Consider the following 23,454-nt stretch of genomic DNA (forward strand, 5'->3'; position numbering starts at 1 on the left):
GTCACTGTTATCCTCAGAGTTTCATAAGAGAAATTAGTACTTCACCAATGTGAACATGAAGGGCTAGAAGCCAGTCTAGAATTGTGTTTCAAAACTACATTTACACATAGAGCACCAGTTATCACTGAAAGGAATTCAAGACAGTCAGTATACAAACCTGGTCTTTCAGAAATATGAATTATTTTACCCAAAGAATCATTTATTGAGCACAGACTTTCTTCCCAGCGTAAGCCCACACATGAGTGGTGACCCAGCCAGAGCCGGGAGAAGCTGGTGGCTGGGTGCTGAGGCCTGAAGCAGGTCATCAGGGCGCACAGCGGGGCTGGGTAAGGCCCGGCCTGGGCAAGGCCCCGGCGGCCAGGGGAAAGGCCGCCTGCCTCTCCGCAGCCTCAGGGCGGGTGCCGGGCGGAGGCCCAGAGGGTTCCGGGCGAGGGCGTCTGCAGCCTGAGGAGGCGCGGGCTGGACAGGCCTCTGCAGGGCGACCTTGGGGTCAGACGCCTCTGCGGGCCCTGGACCCCTCCAAGAGGTGGCCGGGAACTGGCGGTCACAGGCTTAAATGATGCCACTGCTTTTGCAGAAACCACTCTGGGGACAATGCGGACTGAAGGGGGAACAGGTGGGTCAGATAGAAGCTCATGCCCCCGAGAGTCCAGAGAGTAAGGCTGCCGTCGTGCCCAGGAGGAACCGGATCCAAACTAAAGCGGAAGCAGCGATGGGGAGACGAGGCGCCATATCAGGGCGTTTCCACGCGAAGCCTCAAAGACTGACGACCCGTGAGACCGACGGGCCGCCCAGGCGGGCTCAGACCTCCAGCCTGAAGAAAGGGGCGCCAGAGAACAAACAGGTCTCATGGGCTAGAAAAGATTATCCGTTCACTGGGGGGTCATGTGAATTTTGAAGGGCTTAAGAGAGATAGTTGTGTTATCAGCTAAAAAGGAAAGCAAAATTAATTTTCCAGGGAATTTATAAGCCAAGAACCACATTTGACTGTTTAAATTACTGAGAAAACTCTTTAGTTGCTGCAGTTGTTAAGTATGAACTATGCCACAGATGAAGTTGAAACCTCATCATTTTTGTTTGTAGGCACTGCTAAACCAAAATGGATTTAAAAACTTAGAGTTTAGACTGGATCAGCAAATAGGCATTGCCTGGGTGAAACTACTGTCTCTTTAGAAGTGGCAATTCTGTACCTTTGAGGGTTGGCATTTCTCCAGTCGCTTCACGGGGACTAGAACACCCTCAATTACTTTTCTAGCACACCCTCAATTATTTTTCTTCTTCACAGGTGTAGTCCTACAGTACAACCCAGGGGTGAGCAGCCCTTGGGGAGAAAGGCACTCAGCTATGTAGTCAAAAATCAATCTTTCCCTTTCCTAAGGAAAGCTGGCGTCAGGGGCAAAGCAGACATTCATAAACAAATGAAGAACACACAATTTCACTGCATAATAGGGGACCCTTGCTCAAGTGTAAAGGCTTTATTAGGACACAGTAAGAAGAAGGATCTTAGGGATTTGGTTTACACACTTGGACAGCCTATAAGAATTAATTAAAAGCATCAAGACATAAGAGCCAGATAAACCCACACAAACACACACACACTCAATAAAATAGTTATCTTGCTTTTTCAAAGGCATGACCAGGCCAATGTAGCTCTTTTCCACTGAAGCCCACAAGCTTGAGACTCTCGGTTTTGTTCAGAGAGCCCAAGCTAAAATTCAGACACTAAGTATTGTAAACCTTAATGGGTAGAAGCTGAAAAAAAACTGCAAAACTCTCGTGGAAGCTGAGAGTAATCTCTAGCTGGAAAGAACGAACACTTTCGGAGGGAAGTGAGGAAGGGCAGTATAGGGATAGAGATTAAGACGGTACAAATCTTCAGGTAGAAAATAAGCTATAAGGATACATTGTACAACATGGAAAATACAGAAAATGTTTTAGAATAACTATAAGTGGAATATGACCTTTACAGTTTGTGAATCACTATATTGTACACCTGTAACATATAATATTGTATACCAGCTACACTTCAATTTAAAAAAGAAAAATAAAGGAGTATCTTCAGTTTCCTAGGCTCAGTGACAAGTGCTACACAAGTTGGCAAAGTAAATGGAAGATTATTTTTTGCCCTTATCACATATGAGCCAACCATTCCTACCCGGAAGTCATTTACTGTGTGATGCCCCCTGGAGAAGCTATTCCTCCCTCATCCAAATGTGCAGTCCTTTGCCTACACGTCCTGAACACTCGTACCCCTTTCCAATGTGACGGTGGTAATCTGTGCATACGTTTATTGTCCTCTTTTAGAGACAAGCCTGATTTACCCCAAAGATCCTAGCATAATGGCTCTGTATAGAGTCAGCATGGATTAAATATCCTCGAAGAAATGCTTGACATACTGAGTAAAGTAAAGATGTCCTAAGAGAGAACGCTCCCTCCCAGAAGAGCATCGTGTCTGGTCTACAGGCAACACCAAATACCAGAGCCTAGGAAAAATACATTGGGGGTGTAACTTCCACTCTTAACATGTTTACCTATCCATGTTCTTCTATATGATGATGTCAAAACGAAATTATCTGGTACTTTTAAAGGTCACATAGCAAAATTTTTCTTATTGTCAGTATATCTCACTCATTCAAAGAAATGCAGTTCTGGTTAGCTAAGTCATGTCTGACTCATTTGCAACCCTATGGATGTAGCCCACCAGGCTTCACTGTCCATGGGATTTCCCAAGCAAGAACACTAGAATGGGTTGCCATGCCCTCTTCTAGGGGATCTTGCTAAGCCAGGGATCAAACCTACATCTCCTGTATTTGCAGGCTGATTCTTTACCACTGAGCCACCAGGGAAGTCATAAATCCAAATTTTTATAAATCAAACACTTTGTTCATGGCAGAACAGTTTTGAGAACCTACATGATAAGTCTTTTGCAGGATAAAGAATTCATCTCTCAAGTTAAAAGAGTGAAAATAAATAATTCCCTCCTTCCTCATCCCTCTTCTCAATTTGTTCTTCCCTCTCCCTCTTTCTTTCTTCTTTTCTATTTGTTAGTACACTTGGGATAAAGCTTACATAAAGAAAATTATTTAATTTAACACAGTCAACCTCAATACAAGAGTGCACAATGTGGAGTTTCTTAAAATTTGAAACATGGTTAGAGGCATAAGAAAGAGATGGAAACATACTGTTTCAAAACAGTTCACATGCTGGCCCAGTTACAGAAGTGGTTCTGAAGGTAAATAACGTGGAAACAGCTTGGTCAACTTAGGGTACAAGGACTCGTCTTGAATCCTAGATGGATGCCTCATCTGTGGACTGGTTCACCCTCCAGTACCCAGACCAACAGACCCCATGGAAGCTTCCTTATCTGGAAAGCGTGCGCTCACTGTCAAAAGACTGGGATTAACATTCTGAAAATATCCTTATGTCTCCCACATTTTTCCTAGATCTGAGAATGAAGAATCTGATAACACAGCTGACTAAATGCGTCCTCGGCTGGGCTGACTCATACATCATCATCAAATATAAAGAAATACCCTCCACCCAGAGAGTTGGGCCATACATTCACCAAGGATTCAGATGAGAGTTTATGTGCATACAGAATCACAGAGACTGTGCTCAGTAAACCTGCTTTGCAGAAAGACAGATGTGAAAATGTTAGGTTTTGTGTGATGGTACAGCAATGGGACAGCACTGTTAGCAGACTGAATTCTGAGCCAGCTCACGAGATTTCCAACCCCTTGTGTGAGACCTCATCTAACCCCTTTCTCTTGCATTTGGACAGGTCCTATGATTTCAGAAGGGATTTTACAGATGTAATTAAGATCCCTAATCAGTCGACTTTGAGTACATCAAAAGGGAGACTATTCTGGGTGGATCTGATGGAGGTGAGCTCCTAAAAGAAAGGCATCCTTGCTTTTTTTTTTAATTTTTGTTTGAGTATAGTTGATTTACAATGTGTTAGCTTCTGCAGCAAAGTGACTCACATATAGATACACATATCTACTCTTTTTTAGATTCTTCTCCCATATTGGCCATTACAGAGTATTGAGCAGAGTCCCCTGAGCTGCACAGTAAATCCTTATTCATTATCTATTTTATATATAGTAGTGTGTACATGTCAGTCCCTAATCTCCAATTTATCCCTCTCCCCCTTCCCTGCTGGGCCTCCCTGGTAGCTCAGCTGGTAAAGAATCCACCTGCAATGCAGGAGACCCTCGTCCCCTGGAGGAGGAAGTGGCAACCCACGCCGGTCTTCTGCCTGGAGAATTCCATGGACGGAGGAGCCTGGCGGGCAAGGAGTCAGACATGGCTGAGTGACTTTCACTTTCACTTTTCACCCTTCCCCCTTGGTAATCATAATTTTATTTTCTATATCAGTGAGCCTATTTCTGTTTTGTAAATAAGTTCATTTATATCCTTTTTTAGGTCCCACATATAAGACAAATATATGAGGATTGTCCTTTTCTGACTTACTTCACTCAGTATGATGATTTCTAGGTCCACCCACATTGCTGCTAACAGCATTATTTAGTTCTTTTTTACGGCTGAGCTATGTTCCATTGTGAAGCAGTAAGCCCCTCTGGTGTGAGAGGGCCTGGGGAGGGATTTTGTACCAGGAGCCCAGAGGAAGCCAGCTGCTGAAAAAAGTCCCCAGCTGAAGACCACCAGGAAAACAGAGGCCTCAGTCCTAAAACCCCAAGGAACTAAATTCCTCCAACAACCATGTGAGCTTGAAGGAGGGCCTCAAGCCTCAGCTGATGACTTGGTTGCCACCTTGTGGTCCTTAGAAACCCCGAGCATAGGGCCCAGCTAGCCACTGCCTGGATGTCTGACCCAAAGGAAATGTGAGCAGGTAAGTCACTGAGTGTGTGGTGATTCATGTCACAGAAACAGAACACTAACACGGGAACTATCACTCCGAACATAAAGCACGGGAATAACAGCGACTACCGGTGGTATATAAAAAACACAGATGAGTCTTTATAAACTGCCGTTTGTGGGGAGACATCCATGAGTGCTAGGTGTTTCTCTCAAGGTTTCCATGGAACGGCCTCTTATGTTCAGACCCACACACGATGGAGCTCACTCTTCTTATTGGCTAAATGCCTTTGATGATATTTTCCGCACTGCAGCCCAGAAAAGACTCAGGAAGTCCCCAATGCCCCCTTTTTCACTGTGTTCCCTTCCTGCAGCACTGGGTACCTTCTCTCTGTGCTTCTAATGTCATGAGATCTACATACTCTGAAGAAACTATAAAGACGAAAAGAAAAGCCATTAAGAACTGCTTTTGTACAGGAAGCATTCCAATGTAACAAATGTCGTTGGACCACTTTGAGCAGGAATACATAAAACATATGCAAATACGAATGAGTGTCTAAACCACCATTATTTCTGAATACTTTGACTGGAATCTCCTTGACAGAGTCCATGGGGCTACAAACTTCCTTTAGAGCTTCGACCTTGTTTCACTAACCCCAAAGGGGAAAGAAGTGTTCTGGCCAAATTTTGATGTGACTGGAAAATATAGGCTAATGCACCACTTTGTTTGAAAATGGACACTTTTCTTTGAAAGTTTCATATAATAAAAAAAAAAAAAAAGTATTTTTCTCAAATGGTACCCTGTGGCAAATATTTGTCACACTGAAAAACTATTTTTTAACATATGCACTTATGTGTTCTGTTATTATACCTTCCCTTTGTCCAGATTAATATTCATGTACTTAAAGCAATTGTCTACTCTGAAAATAATTTTTTAAGTACATTAAAAGTGTAAAAATAAACTATATGCAGGTCATAATGTTAAGATTATGTGTGTGTACGTGTGTGTGTTTAACTGTTTCAAATGAGAAGTATGGTTATATGCTGAGTTGAAGAAATTCATTGGAATTACTTTTTCCCCCTAAATGGGGTACACATATTCAATATTTGCAAAGTTCTTAGTTTTTCTAAGTCTCATTTACATTCAATTTTCCAGGAGAATATATTTCAAGAGTAAATATAAGCTAGGGTAGTTTTATACGAAAAGATTTAAATTTTCCAATAGTTGTTAAAAATTATATTGGATATGAGGAAAAACTTTCAGTTAACAGTCCACTACTGTCTTTCAGTCCTGAAAAAAAGGTCACCTCTTAAATATTAAAAAGAAAAAATAGCCTATTATGCCAAACAATAAAGTGTCTCTGGTGGTGGTTTAGTCGCTCAGTCTTGTCTGACTCTTTGCAACCCCATGGAGTGTAGCCCACCAGGCTCCTCTGTCCATGGAATTTTCCAGGCAAGAATACTGGAGTGGGTTGTCATTTCTATCTCCAGGGGATCTTCCCGATCGAGGGATCAAACTCAGGTCTCCTGCATCGCAGTTGGTCTCTTGTATTGCAGGTGGATTCTTTATTGACTGAGCCACCAGGGAGACCCAGGGAAAGTATCACTAGGTGATAAAAAGCGTTATTAACTTCTTTTATGTTGTTCTGTGATAATACATCAACTGATAAATTATAGATTATGCTTTAGGCTTTTATTGTCATATATTTAATTTTTCCTGGGAGAAATTTTAGATGTTTCAAAATTTATTATTTTCCACTACAGTATTAAGTCAATAAAGATAATAATAATACTGCATGGTGGTTAACTAAGGGGGCTTGCTAGGGTTATTGTTTGGTCTCTTATTTTTTTCAATGATACTGCCCAAAATAAAACAGAGTAAGAAGTTAACATGACTATAAAATATACCTAACAAATAAGGCAGAAAATGTACCAAGTAAACACACTACATTTTGAGTACAGTAGCATTACTCTTTCTCCAGTATAATTTTTATTTGGGCAAGTGGTAATTTTGCAAATTTAAAAAACTTGCAGGTAGTTTTATCTTTCCCAAGGAAATAAATGATTGCTCTAAAAAAGTCAAGAGAGAGAAGGATGATCATAGGAAAATAGTTTCAGGGATAGTAATTATACTTAATAAAATTATGTCAATACATCAAAAAATAGAAAAAGATAAACTAAATATTTAGCTGGCAAAATGGTTTGCCATGATGCTAGATACAGCAAAATGTGTGGCTAAATTCTGCTTTAAGTATTTTTTTTAAGTTTCAGATTATTCAGGTCTTCTTGTAATTCAAAGGAAGTGCAAATGAGAAGATAGAATCCTCATTCCTCGAGTGGGGTTTGTTGGGATGAGGGGTATCATTATATGCTGTTCTCCACTGATTTTCAGATTGATTTCATATCAAGTGATCCCCTCCAGGAATTCCACAGACCCTTGGAGCACAGACCAAGCATGCTCTCCCTCTATAGTTTTAGTTCTGCTATTATTCTAAATGCTGGTTATGTTATGACGGTCTTCCCCAACAAGGATTTAAAACTTCTAACCTTCTATTTTATTCACATGAATGCATAGTCAAAAATAGAAAAAGAGCTATTCACTAGCACACCATTCTTTCTCTTACATGTCCTCTGTTTTATCAAATGTTAAAGTGAAAGAGGCAGAGGTGTTCTTACAGATGATCCAAAGCCTCCTCTCATTAGCAACTGATACCTAAATATAGCCCTTCTGAAATTCCCAGGGCTATGCTGGGAACACACTGCATTCCATTCAACTTTAATGACAATGAAATAAGCAACCACCGTTTCCCAATTAGTTCATTTTCAATAGATGCATTTGTAATCAATATCAAAAGTCTTAGGGGTTTAAATTTTCAACTTCAAGAATAATATCCACTAGAAACTAATCAGTTCCTAACGTAATAAATCGTAGTAACCACAATCATGCATGAAGATAGCAGTGGTGATGTTGTGTAGAGGTTGGGTGGTGGGTATGATGGCATTGGCAAGGGTTTGAAAGCCTAACGATGGTATTTTCTCTTATTATCATCTGACTAAGACAATAGCATTGCTCTTCACTCAGACCACCTGACACATCTAGAACATAACAGGAGGGAAAGGCTAAAGATAAAGATTAAAACCACCGGAAAGAATGTTCACAACAACCACCCCGAGTAGGCTGGATGTCAAAAATAAAAACTGAACAAAATCCAGGAAATATTTCATTTCTCCCTCACATAAACTTTCCTAACTATTCCTGAAGCGCATAAGTCCAGGATTTACTTCCCACCGTAGTAAGACCGTGTATCCAGACTACTGGAGTGAAAATAGTTACATGTGTGCTCCCACACCAACTCCGAGAAATATGCCATCATCCTAAAAAGTGATACCGGACTCAGGACAAGCCTTTGGAACAAATGAGTTTCTACGAGTCTTGTGTATAGGCAGAAAGGGAAACACAACACGCAGAAGCAACACAAGCTAGGAGGACGGTGTGGGTATTCATAGTGATAGCTTTTGCTGCGAGCAAAAGCACAGACTGCTCACTGCAAGGAAAACCAACCGCCCCTGGAGGAGGAGGGCTTGAGAAGCCCGGAAGTAACGGGGACCTGACCGTGGTCCTGAAAGAGAACCACTCGCAGACGTGATCAAGTCTCCAAGAATTCACATGGCATATCTTTGCTTTTAAACTGAAGCTTAAACAATCTAAACGTCCAGTGATTTTCGCCCTCAAAATGTAAATGTATATGTTGAAACTTTCTCTTATGATAGATCAGCCTTTAGAATGCCCAGCATCTCTTTCCACAACAGTCTCTCCTGGAGTGCTAGGGTACTTTCAGATCGAAAGGTATTTTATTCTACCTGAGAAGCAGGAATCTATATTCTGACCAATTCACAACGCTTAGAATTCTACAGGAAGCTTACACTTGGCGATCTTGATTCTAGTTGCATTTCTTAAACTCAGATGGGATCATGCCTATCCAAAAGACTTCTCGGAATGAAGCTCCACGGAGAAAGAACACTCCAAACTCTCCCTATAATTTGTTGTTGTGTTAGTCGCGCTCAGCCGTGTCCGATTCTTTGCGACCCCGTGGGCTGTAGCCCGCCAGGCTCTTCGGTCTATGGAGCCTTGAAACTCTAGATAGATTGGCAATTCACCAATATGGACAATTTTCATCCTCACCCCATAAAATTAATAAAAACCGATTCTTAAAGAGGCATTACGGGTCCCACAGTGAACACAGATGTAGGTCTTTCTTCAGATTCTTTCCCAGCCTTTACAAACCCAAAAATCAAGGGGGACAAATACACCGAAATGTTAACACTACACTGAAAAAAAAAAAATCTCCCCACAAAAGACACCTCGGCAGGAAGCGAAGGAGACACTCTGCCCTGGTGCAAAATGGACAGTGGGAACGAAAGTAATTTATATGAGAAAAGATCGCTTAAAAATAATATATATATGTATATGTATATATGCAACTCATCCAAGTGCAAGACTTACGTGTTCCGTCAAAACGGGTGGCAATGGTGTCCAGGAAGGTGTTCTGGGGCGCCAGCAATCCCTTCATAACCGGCATCTTTCCAGCACGGTGTGAAATTCTCCATCAAAGTTTGTGCAGAAGGATGGCTCGGGAGGAAAGTGCCAAGAAGCAGAGTGGGGAGCGCAGGGCCGGCCGGGAGGGGGCCGGCGCCGGCGAGGGGCCGCTCGGAGCGGCGGGAGGACGCGAGGGCGGGGGCGCGGCTCTGGCGGGGGCAGCCCCGGGGCGCCCGCCCGGCCCGGCCCGCAGCGCCCGGCCCGCCCGGCGAGGCCGCCTGGCCCGCCCTCCACCCCTACGGCCGCGGGCGCCCCCGTACCCCCGCCGCGCGCCCCCTCCCCGCCGGGCGCCGCGCCCTGACCGCCGGCGCGGGGGTCGCGAGGGCGGCGCTCGGGGCTGCGCGAGGCTCGGGGCGCGGGGAGACGCGAGCGAGCGCCGCTCCCGGCCCCGGGAGCCGGGGAACAAAGACCCCTTTGTTCCGCGCCGGCCCTCTCCCGGGGAGCCCGGAGTCCCGTGGGTGTGGTGTCGGCGAAGGGGAGGAGACAGGTCGGGCAGGTACCCGGCCGCCCGCGCCCCGGGGCCGGCCCCTCCCGGCGCCCCCGCCGCGCCCCGCGCCCGCGCCCCCGGGGGCGGCCCGAGGGGGTCGCGCGGCCCCCTCCCCAGGCCCGCGGGTCTCTCAACCGGGACACAGGCGCCGCCGGGGTCTCCGCACCTTCCCATCCCCGGCCCCGAAACGGAGCCTTCAGCCCCTCGCCCGCGGATGACCACTGGTCCCCCCAGGCCCTGCTAAGCTAGAGGAACGAAATGATACAATAGCTTTTTATGTGGACGGTGAACGGGGTCCCACTCTGCGGGGAAAGGGGAACGAAACCTTTCTAGAAAAGTTTGCTGTTGCTATTGATTTGAAAATCGCCACGTAAGTAAACACCCGTGAGGCTGCCCAGTGAGAACACCGAGGGCCGCGGCGCAGGGGCCTCGCCCGCCGCGCCCCCCGTCGCAGACTCGCGGCCCCAGCAGCAAGCCGGGCCGCGCCCCCGGCCTGCGTCCGGGAAACGAAAGCGGGCCCGCCGGGCCCCGCCGCCCTGCCGACCCGGGGACGCCGTCCCGCCCTGCGTCCTGCCCGGGAAGCTGGTCGGGAGCGCAGCGCCGCCGGGACCCCGCAGCCGGGCATTCACGGAAGCTCCGCAAGGGACCGGGGTGCGGGAGGCAAGTCGGGGGCCCAGGGCCGGGGCACCAAGGGCAGCCCAGGTGCGGGCGCCCGCGAGCAGAGGCGGGGGCGGCCCGGGGAGGCGGGTCCGCGCCGCAGGGCGCCGCGGGCGAGAGCGGGCACCCGGCCTCCGGGGTCTCCGGCTGCGGGGGCGGCGGGGGGACCCCGAGGCTGTCGTCACTGCACGTCCAGGCCCCCGGGGGGGCGGGCTGTCGGGGCGGAGGCAGGCACCCCCTTTCCCCGCCCCGACCCCCCTTCCTGGTGATGCACTTCCTGCGGCTGAGGATTCCCTTTGTGTTGAAATTCGAGGAGATCCGGCCTCCGCGGGCGGCCGGAGGGGCGGCGGCGCGCCTGGCCCGGGGTGGGCTGGGGGGATTGGTGAATGGGCGGCCAGGGCGACAGCGGCGGGCGGGGGGGCGCAACTTCTGCGCCCCGGTGCCGGCCCTCGGGCCCGAGCCAGCAGAGCTCGGCGGACACCCCGCTGCGCGGGTGGAGTCCCCCAGCGGCGCGCCCGGCCACCTGCCAGTGGCTCGGGGGTCCCCTCTTGGGCAGGGCCGGAGACGGACAGACGAGGGGCTCCCTGCTGCCTGGGCGGTGCAGGTGGTTCCAGAAAAGCCTGACTGCTGCCGTCAGGGCGCGAGCCGGGGAAACTCCTCCTCTTAGGCGGCCTGAGGCTGAAATGAAATGTGAAATACAGGAAGTGTAAACCACGACTCGGCTTCAAAAAATGTGTACTTTGGGGCCATGTCTCTGTGTGTGTTTCTGTGTGTGTCTGTGAGTGTGTGTGTTTCTGTGTGTGTGTGTGTGTCTGTGTGTGTCTCTGTGTGTGTCAGTGTGTGTGTCAGTGTGTGTGTGTGTGTGTGTGTAAAAGCTCTTGTGTCGAGGGCTTGATCTGTATTGCCGAATGCATGAAGTCACTTGCGAGCAGCAGGAGGGACTTCAGAAGGGCAGCCCCCCGAGAAAGCGTCCGTTTTATGGCGAACAGAACCGGCCAGTCACTGGCTGTTTTACTCCTTCCTGCAGCACCTACTCTGAGACCTGACGAGACTCCTGTCCAAAATGCCCGAAACGCTATGCCAAGTCAGGGTCCTATGGGCCTGTAGTCAGGGAATCTCACCGCCCCTTAGATGTTTCCCCCGCGTGCCTGCTGAGTTCCTTCAGTCCTGTCTGACTCTGCGAGCCCATGGACTGTGGCCCGCCAGGCTCCTCTGTCCATGGATTCTCCAGGCAGGACACTGGAGTGGGCTGCCATGCCCTCCTCCAGGGGATCTTCCTGGCCCCAGGGATGGAACCTGCGTCTCTTAAGTCACCTGTATTGATGCGCGGGTTCTTTGCCACCTGGAAAACCCCATGTTTTTCCCTATCAAGATGCAATCTTTCTTAAGGAAGTCATCAGCACTCAGGTCATGGGTCCAGGCCATCTCTGAGCTTTGGCCCAGTCGAGGACCTAATCCTAAGTGTTTGTGAGGGGGATGAAGCCCAACTGTGACATTAAAACCTGACCTTGTTGAGAGGTGAAGCTACCCCAGTCCCTGAAAACATACTTTGCGCCTTGAGATCAAAGAGGCTCAAGAAGCAGGGAGGCACAATAGAAACTTGGGATTCCAGTATCCTCTGTCACAAACCTCATCTCCTTTCCTTAAAGGGAATGTCCCCACCGTCCTGTGAGCATCCCGGGACATCCCAGACTCTTCTGTCCGTGGGATTCTCCATGCCATCCTGGAGTGGGTTCTTCAGGGACTTCAGGACTGGTTGACCAAACGGAACCCAGCTCATCTCACTGAATACCTTTCCATCCTGTAGAAACCATGACCTTTCTCTGTGACCTGAGTAAGACCACACCACGAGAACACAGTAAACCCAAGGCCCACTTGAAGAGACTCATGTTCACAGAAGAGGAGATCATTTCTTTGACTCAAATGTAAGAGACGACACAAAATCCCTCAGCTCAGACCAGGGTACTCTGCGTTATGTTCTATACAAGGCCTCTCTGGGTCAAACCAACCCAGACAAGTTTCACTGATTTTCCATGTAACAAATCACCCTAAAACCCACAATAATAATATTTTGTTTTGCTCCTAGATCTGCCATTTGGGCAGGGCTCATTGGGACAGCCCGTTTCCGAGTCTCTTCCCATACGGCTCCCTTACTTGGATGGAATCTGGTGCTGGCTGTCAGCTGGGGGCTAAACCAGGGCTGGGGCTTGGGGGCCTGGGTTCTCCTTCACATGAATCTCTCCAGGCGTCCCTGGAGCACTGTGATTGGGCTTCAGGAGTGCATAATCCCAAGAGACAGGAATTGGGAGCGACTGGTTTCTTAAGGCCTGGTCTGGAAACTGAGAACAAAGTGGGCCCAGAGCCCAGATTCAGGGGGAGGGAACACAGGTCTACGTGTTAGAATCTCCACAGCAACTCATTAATATTTCCACTTTCAAAGGAGGTTGCTTATAGTAGTATTCCAAAATTTGATTTAAGAATCTGTTTTCACTTATTCTATGTGTTTTCATAAGAGTTTAGCATTTACGGATGCAAGATCTGGGCTCAAGTTGACACATTTTGGAGGGAAAGTGTAAGACCCAAGTGAAAAACGTACATGAAAATCACTTGAGAAGCAAAGCCAAATTGTAAGTGCCATTGTTTCCTTTAGCGTTAATCCTTTCCTGTTGGGGAGAAGTCAAGGAGAGGGCTTGAGCCCTGCTTCGCCTGCAGTCCAGACCTGGGCAATCGCAGACCACCCTCCCCCCCAGCGCACGGCTGAAGCTGTTTTCAAAGACAGAGGCTTGATAGAGGAACCTGGCCTTGAAACCACTGGGACTGAACCCCATTGAGTGTGAGTGAGTAAGTGAAGTTGCTCAGTCATGTCTGACTCTTTGCGACCCCATGGTCTGTAGCCTACCAGGCTCCTCCGTCCATGGGATTTTCCAGGCAAGAATACTGGAGTGGGTTGCCATTTCCTTCTCCAGGAGATCTTCCCAACCCAGGGATTGAACCCGGGTCTCCTGCATTGTAGGCAGATGCTTTACCGTCCAAGCCACTAGGGAAGTCCAAACCCCACTAGGGCCTCAGTATAAATGTTTAAGGTTCTGGTGGGTGAGTGTGAGGTTCTACTGTCTTGCAGCCACTCTAAACGAGCCTTGTATGTAAGTGCTCTTGCTTATTACATCCACCATCTGCCTTTTTCTTTGATCTCTGCCTATGCCTGTTTGGGGGCCAGTTTCAGGTTTCATTCTGGGAGCTCCTGAGGTTTTGAACCAGCATCTCCCCTGTGCTTCATGCTGTCTTTTCAGTCTGGATGAGACTGCAAGGGGCTTTAGAAACCCCTGTACCTGTTTGATGATTTTAGGTCTTCAGGTCAGTTTTCTAGCCCATAGCACTCATCCAGGGCCATGATACAAACGCTTCTTGTATGTTCATGTGCTTGACTGTAGGCTTTGAAAATATTCTTAAAACCTTTTCTGGCAACAAGAATTTTAGCCCTCAAGAGAAGTATTTTAATTAAGAGACTGGTATAAAAGAGCATCTACTCAGAAGTGTCTGTTCTAGATTTGGCTCTACCACTATCCCGTTTGTAATTTTGATGTGACCTTGGGCAACTTATTTAATCTTTATGAGTTTCTATTTCCTCACCTGTAATGTGGGGATAATACTTCCCCTACCTACTTCACTGGGTAGAAGAAAATATTTGTGCAAAATCTTTGAAACCTATAACAAGTGGCATATGTTATAAAGGACTATTATTATCATCTATTAAATATTTCTCCTCTGTTGGCATTCTGCATCTGTGTGTGTGCTGTTGCTCTGGCGTGTCCGACTCTTTGTGACTGGTGAACGGTAGGCCGCCAGACTCCGCTGTCCATGGAATTTCCCAGGCAAGAATACTGGGGTGGGTTGCCACTCCTCCTACACGAGATCTTCCCTACTCAGGGACTGAACCCAAATTTCCTGTGCCTCCTGCATTGCAGGCAGATGCATTACCACTGAACCACCTGCGAAGCCCCCCTTTTTGGTATTCTAACACATCTAATTCAGTCCTTTGTAGACAATATTGTTGACTGACTGTTGTAATGTGTGGTCTTATTAACTAAGGATGGGCTTCCTTTGTGGCTCAGCTGGTAAAGAATCCGCCTGCAATGTGGGAGACCTGGGTTCGATCCCTGGGTTGGGAAGATCCCCTGGAGAAAGGAATAACTAAGAACACATTCATGTATAATAACCTGTTACAATCCACCGCTTCTGAGCTTTTCCTTCTAAATATGAATGTGTCTAGAGCTCAGGAGGAAAATCAGTGTTTTTTTGAAAAAACTTTTAATTATTTTGTTTTTGGCTGTGCTGGGTCTTCCTTGCTGCCAGGGTTTCTTTCGCTGCAGTGAGCAGAGGCTGCTCTCTGGTTACGGTGCCCTAGACAGAGAGAGCAGGCAGAGGTCAGTGCCATTGCAAAGGACCAGTGAGGCTACTGATGGTTCACAGGAGAAGCACCAGCTCGAAGTCAGACCTGGAGAGCGGCCTTAGGGCAGGGCCTCTACCGGAGTTTCTCTGAGGAGGACAAGGCAGGACAGGGTGAACAATTTAGGACTGGCTAGATTAGAAAATTCTGAGGGGCTTTTGCTTTGCCTTTAAGTTACATAGTACCTTGCCCCCAGATGATTTAGAGCAGGGGAAACATTAGCTTAGAGTGTGAGACTTAGATAAGGAGGTGGTTGGTGACATAAACCTGAGACTGATTGGTTTTCCTATAAAAAGCACACTCATAGTTATCAGTATCTTTAGGAATTAGCTAGCCCTGTGAAGCAGAAACAGAAGATATTAAGAGGTGGCAAAAATATGCAGAAGAACTATGCAAAAAAGATCTTCACAACCCAGATAATCACAATGGTGTGATCACTCACCTAGAGCCAGACATCCTGGAATGTGAAGTCAAGTGGGCCTTAGGAAGCATCACTACAAACAAAGCTAGTGGAGGTAATGGAATTCCAGTTGAGCTATTTCAAATCCTGAAAGATGATGCTGTGAAAGTTCCAGCAAATTTGGAAAACTCAGCAGTGGCCACAGTACTGGAAAAGGTTAATTTTCATTCCAATTCCAAAGAAAGGCAATGCCAAAGAAAATTCAAACTACCCCACAATTGCACTCATCTCACACGCTAGCAAAGTAATGCTCAAAATTCTCCAAGCCAGGCTTCAACAGTATGTGAACCGTGAACTTCCAGATGTTCAAGCTGGATTTAGAAAAGGCAGAGGAAACAGAGATCAAATTGCCAACATCCATTGGATCATAGAAAAAGCAAGAGAGTTCCAGAAAAACATTTACTTGTTTTATTGACCATGCCAAAACCTTTGTGTGGATCACCACAAACTGTGGAAGATTCTGAAAGAGATGGGAATACCAGAACACCTGACCTGCCTCCTGAGAAATCTATATGCAGGTCAGGAAGCAACAGTTAGAACTGGACATGCAACAACAGACCGGTTCCAAATTGGGAAAGGAGTACATCAAGGATGTATATTGTCACCCTGCTTATTTAACTTCTATGCAGAGTACATCCTGAGAAATGTTGGGTTGGAAGAAGCACAAGCTGGAATCAAGATTGCCGGGAGAAATATCAATAACCTCAGATATGCAGATGACACCACCCTTATGGCAGAAAGTGAAGAAGAACTAAAGATCCTCTTGATGAAAGTGAAAGAGGAGAGTGAAAAAGCTGGCTTCAAGCTCAACATTCAAAAAACTAAGATGATGGAATCCGGTCCTATCACTTCATGGCAAATAGATGGGGAAAAAGCAGAAACACTGACAGGTTTTATTTTTCTGGGCTCCAAAATCACTGCAGATGGTGACTGCAGCCATGAAATTAAAAGACGCTTGCTCCTTGGAAGAAAAGTTATGACCTACCTAGATAGCATACTAAAAGGCAAAGACATTACTTTGCCAACAAAGGTCTGTCTAGTCAAAGCTATGGTTTTTCCAGTAGTCATGTATGGATGTGAGAGTTGGACTATTAAGAAAGCTGAGCACAAAATAATTGATGCTTTTGAACTGTGGTATTGGAGAAGACTCTTGAGAGTCCCTTGGACTGCAAGGAGATCCAACCAGTCCATCCTAAAGAAGATCAATCCTGAATATTCATTGGAAGGACTGATGCTGAGGCTGAAACTCCAATACTTTGGACATTTGATGTGAAGAACTGACTCATTGGAAAAGACCCTGGTGCTGGGAAAGACTGAGGCAGGAGGAAAAGGGGACGACAGAGGATGAGATGGTTGAATGGCATCACCGACTTGATGGACATGAGTTTGAGTAAGCTCCGTGAGTTGGTGATGGACAGGGAGGCCTGGCATGCTGCACCCCTTGGGGTTGCAAAGAGTTGGACACAACTGAGTGACTGAACTGAATTGAACTGAACTAAGCCCTGGGAAGGGCAGTCCCCCCAGAGTTTGTAAGGTCCCCAAATATCAGAGCATCAAGAGTATAGAAAGTAAGAAAATATGGTTAATATCATTGGACCTGTGATGAATGGATGACAAATAAACAAATACAGAACTTTATAAAACACAGAAAACAATCCAAGCATGGTGTTGGAAGAAAAGGAGCTCTGGGCGGATATTTGGTCCAGGAAGTGTGCCAGTCGGGTGCCCTCTTCAGAGCATCTGCTGGGAGGAGCGTCACTGGTGACAGTGTCTAGCACTCAGGCTAGGCTCTGCCACTCTCTCCACGCTAAGCCAGGCTCACTCGGGGCTGCTGCCTACCAGTGACCAACACTCGGCAGGAGTTACAGCTTGGCCAGAGGTGCCCAGTGTGGGGCTCTCCTAGCAGGTGATCTTTGCTGTGGGATCCCTCATATCTTGGTGGACACTCAATCATGTATCCTACTTCCTACCCAGCCTCCTGCCTTCCTGTCCCTTCAGGGGTATCGACCTTGCATCACAGTCTGAAGACACTCCCTGCCTACAACTGACCCCACCTTGTTTCATCCTCAACGGGCTTTTTCCTTGCACATCTAACCCTGTCTTCGTGTCTGCTTCTCAAAGGATCTGAACCGACCTGTACACATCAGGGATGTTTCCTGGAAAGAGAGACGCCTGAGCGCATTTGCTAGATTCTACTGCTGACAATGAGTCTTAAACAGAAGAAGAAAAAGCTTCATTTATTTCCCATTGCCTCACTCCAGCATCTACTTTTCCTTTCTGTCTCCCCTTCTCAGCTTTGATTCACCAGTAGCCCAACTGCGATCTGAAAACCAATCTAAATCACCCCCTCCTTACACCCCAGTAATCTATTGCTCATCGCCGTGCCTTTGGGCTCCATCACATCTGCGGAATCGTTTCCGCATTTTCTCCTGTCGCCCTCCTGGTTGATATACTCAGTGTTTCTCACTCTCTTGCTTTCCCCAGCTGGTCATCCTGCGTCAAAACTCTTCTTCTTTATTTGATCCTTTGTTCGGCAGCTAGCATAATGTTTTTCTATGATACGAATTAATCACATGGTCCCCTCCTTAAAACCCCTATATTTTAGAAGACAAGCAAAATTTCATCCCCTGTCCCGTGGCGGGCAGTTCTCTGCCGCTGACCTCTGCATAGACCTGCAGCCTCATCTGCCAGCACACATGCTGGTCCAGAGCCTGCACCATCCTGCCCTCGATCCGTGCTGAATTGTGTTCAGTTCCCAGAATGAACTGTTCTCTTTCAAGCTTCCAGCCCTTTTAACAGTATGTTATCTCAGATGACCACCTTATAACTTTCCTCACCAGCTGAATTCAATCCAAAGGTCACCTTCAATGTCACGTCCACTGAAACCTTAACACGTGCCCTGTAGGTACAGGCATGAGCCTGCCATAAACGTGGAGTAACCGGAACAAAGCTGAAGCCAGACACGGCTGAGGAAATGTTGTGTGCAGCTTATCTATAGGCTTCCCTAGTGGCTCAAACGGTAAAAAAAAATTCTGCCTGCAATACAAGAGACAGGATCGACCCCCTGGGTTGGGACAATCCCCTGAAGGAGGGCATGGCAATCCACTCCAGTACTCTTGCCTGGAGAATCCCATGGACAGAGGAGCCTGGTGGGCTACGGCCCAAAGAGTCACAAAGATGTGGACACGACTGAAGTGACTTAGCACAGCAATAGCGTCCTCAACTAGAGCAAATCTTCACAGTTGCCGAGTCTCAAGGCCAAGAATCAACCCATGTCTTTTTGCCATTCCCTGAATGTGAGCCTCTGTAGGAGGGCAGGAAGTGAGCCTGGAGGTAGTACTGGCTTTATTTATGCATTAAATAAACACCTCTCCCTTGCCTTGAGGGTGTTCTGTCACAGGAAACTCTATGTCCCTGAGAGTCTTCTCCGACTCTCCAACACTCTACTCAGGCCTCCTACAGCAAAGGCTTGGCTGCCTCCCAGTCTCATCAGACCTTCGCGGGGAACACCCTCCGCTTCCCGCTCTCTCGTCTGCCAGTGAGCTTATACCTGCATCCATTCTACCGTCTTTGCTCTTCTCCCAGGGTATTATGTGTTCTTGTCCGTAGCATCATACAGCCACCTGTACTTTTTTCATAGTCTAGAATCTTGCTCTTTCTCAAGACTTTCTTATATCTTTGTTTTCCCTCCCTACTGGCTCCTTCTGATAACCTAATCCAGACTCTCTGATTCTAAGAAATAACCTTCCTTGACCTTGTCAATCTTTGTGTTTCCTGCTTAGGCAGGTTTCCTGAAAATTAGTCTATAACCAGCAGGACTTCTCTCTTACTTCCTTATTCCCTCATCAACCCTCTATAATCTGGATTCATCTTCAACCATTCTGCTCTTTTTTGAAGTCATCAATGACCTGCTTGTTTAAACTAATGCACATTTTCCATCCTTATATCCCTGATTTTTTTTTTTTTTTTGGATGCATTTGATTCTGTCAACAAAGTCCTTCTTAAAACTCCCTACTTCATACGTTTCTAAGACAGCAATCATTCTTTTCTTGGATAAAAAGACGCTTCCCTGCTAAACGTTCAGTTTTCTTCAAAAGACTCTCTTCCTTCACCCATTCGTAGTGTTCGTCACGATTCCATGAACTGGACCACTAAACTTCTACATCTCAATTCTTGTCATACTTTACACATGTGTTCCAAGAGAATATCTTCCATATCTTTATCTGAAGCCCAGGACTCTCCTCTGAGCTTCTGACTAACAGTGTCAAACTGTGGGATTTATTTCACCCCTTGGATAGTCCTCCCACATGAACTCTTATCCTTCCTGTCAGCTAATCTACATGAGACTCTAGGAAGGCATCCTTCTTATATCTTATTCCCAATGTCCATCAGATCCTTAACCCCTTACTTGTTTCCCAGCTATATTCTGAAGAATCTGTGACTTTTCCATCCAATCAATGCCCTACTTTAGGGATCTGCCATCCCTTGCAGGTGGATTCTCTTCCCTGGTGGCTCAGACGTTAAAGAATCCACCTGCAATGCCGGAGAACTGGGTTCGATCCCTGGGCTGGGAAGATCCCCTGGAGGAGGGCATGGCAACCCTCTCCAGTATTCTAGCCTGGAGACTCCCATGGACAGAGGAGCCTGGCGGGCCACAGTCCACGGGGTCACAAGCGTCAGACACGACTGAATGACTGAGCACAGCACAGCCCCCCTTGTGGGAACCCCTGCAATGCTGTCCTGACCTGAAGTTTCCTCTTCCTGAATCCTTTCTCTGCACTCCAGGCTGACAGGACCGACCAAAATGTAAGTGTGATCATGTCACTTCTCTTGCTACCTATGGGATAAAGTCAAAGGTCTCTGTTTGAGCTCGGCTCAGCTCTCAAAACACATTTATTATCATCTTCACATGGTATGTTCAAAGAGTCTCAAACTCCTAGAAGTTTCCAAAATGTAGAGTAGCCTTCTGGAGGCTGTGACTTTGATCATATTCTCCTCAGTTCCTGGAAGGTGCTTCCCAAACTTCCTGGGCATGTCCACCATATACAAACCTACTTTCTACTCCAGCTGAATTTGGATGCCACTTAAAAGGGAGCTGCTAGATGTCACAACAGCTATACATCAGTTGTTGAATATGACCTGACCTAGTATTACCTGTGTATTTCTGGGTCACTTATGTATCTTTTCTGAGTATCATGGGAATGATAATAAAGTACATTTCACAGGGCAATTGTGAGAGGTAAATGAGACACCCTAAAAGGGTGATTAGGACAGTATCCACTAGCTGTTCACCACTGTATTCCCAGGGACTAACATGGGCTCCGGCACATCATAGACACAGAAATATCTGTTGAAAGGATACAAGTTAGTGATCCTAATTATTATCTTAGTTATTTCACTATTACATGGTTTGATATCTGTCAGTTTATCCCTCTGTCTCTTATACCTGACACTAAGCTCTTTAAAGTTTATCTTGAGGGGATTAACTTATACAATCTTTTATTTAAGGCTATTTGGCATAGATGATGTATTTTTAAATGTTTAATGAATGAAGAATAAATGAATGGATGAGTGAAATTTTTCTAAAGCAGGCCCTTCCTTGAAGCAAGAATCAACATTAACTGTAGGACTTTCATTGCAATTTCTCTTGTACTTTCTCTTGTACTTTCCCTTGTTGATTGATATCCTGAAAGCAGGATCTGGATGTGGGCGTTCACTTTTGATTTATTGATCTACAAATCACAGGAATTTGAACTTCAAAGAGTATTCTGAGTGCTTTCCATAATTTTGCTGGATTACTCGTTTACATGTAAGAAATGAAGGGAGGGCTTGGTATGTGATCCAAACTTCTCTGTTGAAATTATTGAACAGGTACTTAATAATAATATATATTCCTTAAGTCACAGAAATATAAACCTATAGAATATTCCTTAAATCCATAACCACTCACTAAGAATTCAAGGTGGTGCTGTCCTGCATTAGGATCTCCATCTCTCTATGACATGTGGATTTTTAAAAAGGAGGGTTCCACATGTTGGATGCCTACTAAACTAAAGGAATTATCCATATTAACACATGGGTGGATATTCATGAAGTGTAATGTGGTGTTATTCTTATTTAATAAAATAAGATTATTCATTTAATAAACCTATTTATTTAATAAAATAAGCCCTGGCCTGCTGCAGGGTTGGGGGTGCACCTCCTTTTGAAGGAGGTCCCCGTATCTTCAACACCTCCACCATAGTTTGTCTCAGGTCCAACAGCAGTGAGGGAACAGAGCCCCACTCATCAAGGGAAAAATTGGATTAAAGATTTACAGCCCCGCTCATCAGAACAAGACCCAGTTTCCCCCACAGTCAGTCCCTCCCATCAGGAGGCTTCCATAAGCCTCTTATCTCTATCCATCAGAGGGCCAACAGAATGAAAACCACAATCACAGAAAACTAATCAAACTGTGGACCACAGCCTTGTCTAACTCAATGACGCTCTGAGCCATGCCATGCAGGACCACCCAAGACAGACAAGTCATGGTGGAGAGTTCCAACAAAACGTGGTCCACTGGAGACAGGAATGGCAAGCCACTTCAGTATTCTTGCCTTGAGAACCCCATGAACAGTATGAAAAGGCAAAAAGATAGGACACTGAAAGATGAACTCCCTAGTCGGTAGGTGTTTTTTCCAGTAGTCATGTATGGATGTGAGAGTTGGACTATAAAGAAAGCTGAGTACCAAAGTATCGATGCATTAAAAAAAAAAAAAAAACAACAATTATTTTTTTTTTAAGGATAACTGCTTTACAGAATTTTGCTGTTTTCTGTCAAACCTCAACATGAATCAGCCGTCGGTATACATTTATCCCCTCCTTTTTGAAGCTCCCTCCCATCTCCCTCTCCATCCCACCCCTTTAGGTTGACCCAGAGCCCCTGTTTGAGTTTCCTGAGCCATACAGCAAATTCCCGTTGGCTATCTATTTTACATGTGGTAATGTAAGTTTCCATGTTACTCTCTCCATTCATCTCACCCTCTCCTCCCCTCTCCCCATGTCCATAAGTCTATTCTCTATGTCTGTTTCCCCATTGCTGCCCTGTAAATAAATTCTTCAGTACCATTTTTCTAGATTCCATATATATGTTTAGAATATAATATTTATCTTTCTATTTCTGATTTACTTCACTCTGTATAATAGGCTCTAGGTTCATCCACCTCATTAAGACTGACTCAAATGCATTCCTTTTTATGACTGAATAATATTCCATTGTGCATATGTACCACAGCTTCTTTATCCATTCATCTGTCAATGGACATCTAGGTTGCTTCAATGCTCTAGCTATTGTAAACAGTGCTTCAGTGAGCAATGGGATACATGTGTCTTTTTCAATTTTTATTTCCTCAGGGCATATGCCTAACAGTGGAATTGCTGGGTCATATGGTGGTTTTATTCCTAGTTTTTTAAGGAATCTCCATACTGTCTTCCATAGTGGCTGTATCAATTTATATTCCCACCAACAATGCAAGAGCATTCCCTTCCCTCCACACCCTCTCCAGAATTTACTGTTCGCAGACTTTTTGATAATGGCCATTCTGACTAGTGTGAGGTGATATCTCATTGTAGTTTTGATTTGCATTTCTCTAATAATGAGCGATGTTGAGCATCTTTTCATGTGTTTGTTAGCCATCTGTATGTCTTTGGAGAAATGTCTGTTTAGGTCTTTTCCCCACTTTTTGATTGGGTTGTTTGTTTTTCTGGTATTGAGTTGTATGAGTTGCTTGCTTATATATTTTGGAAATTAATCCTTTGCCAGTGGTTTCATTTGCTATTATTTTCCACCATTCAGAGGGTTGTCTTTTCACCTGGCTTATGGTTTCCTTTGCTGTGCAAAAGCTTTTAAGTTTACTCAGGTCCCACTTATTTACTTTTGTTTTATTTCCATTACTCTAGGAGGTGGATCATTGAGGATCTTGCTTTGATTTATGTCATCTAGTGTTCTG

At 45.9% G+C, this 23,454-nt stretch overlaps 1 protein-coding gene across 1 annotated transcript in view; it reads right to left on the reverse strand.

Moving 5' to 3' along the window:
* The window catches only part of KCNH8 (potassium voltage-gated channel subfamily H member 8), a 446,029-nt gene extending 436,582 nt beyond the window's left edge, over positions 1–9,447 (reverse strand). The window contains exon 1 of the mRNA XM_043875194.1: positions 9,323–9,447. Within this exon, the coding sequence (XP_043731129.1) occupies positions 9,323–9,398 (76 nt within the window). The 5' untranslated portion in view covers positions 9,399–9,447. The remainder of the gene's footprint in view (positions 1–9,322) is intronic.
* Positions 9,448–23,454: the final 14,007 nt, after the last annotated feature.

Source organism: Cervus elaphus, chromosome 19, assembly GCF_910594005.1.
Source record: "Cervus elaphus chromosome 19, mCerEla1.1, whole genome shotgun sequence".
Lineage (NCBI taxonomy): Eukaryota > Metazoa > Chordata > Mammalia > Artiodactyla > Cervidae > Cervus > Cervus elaphus.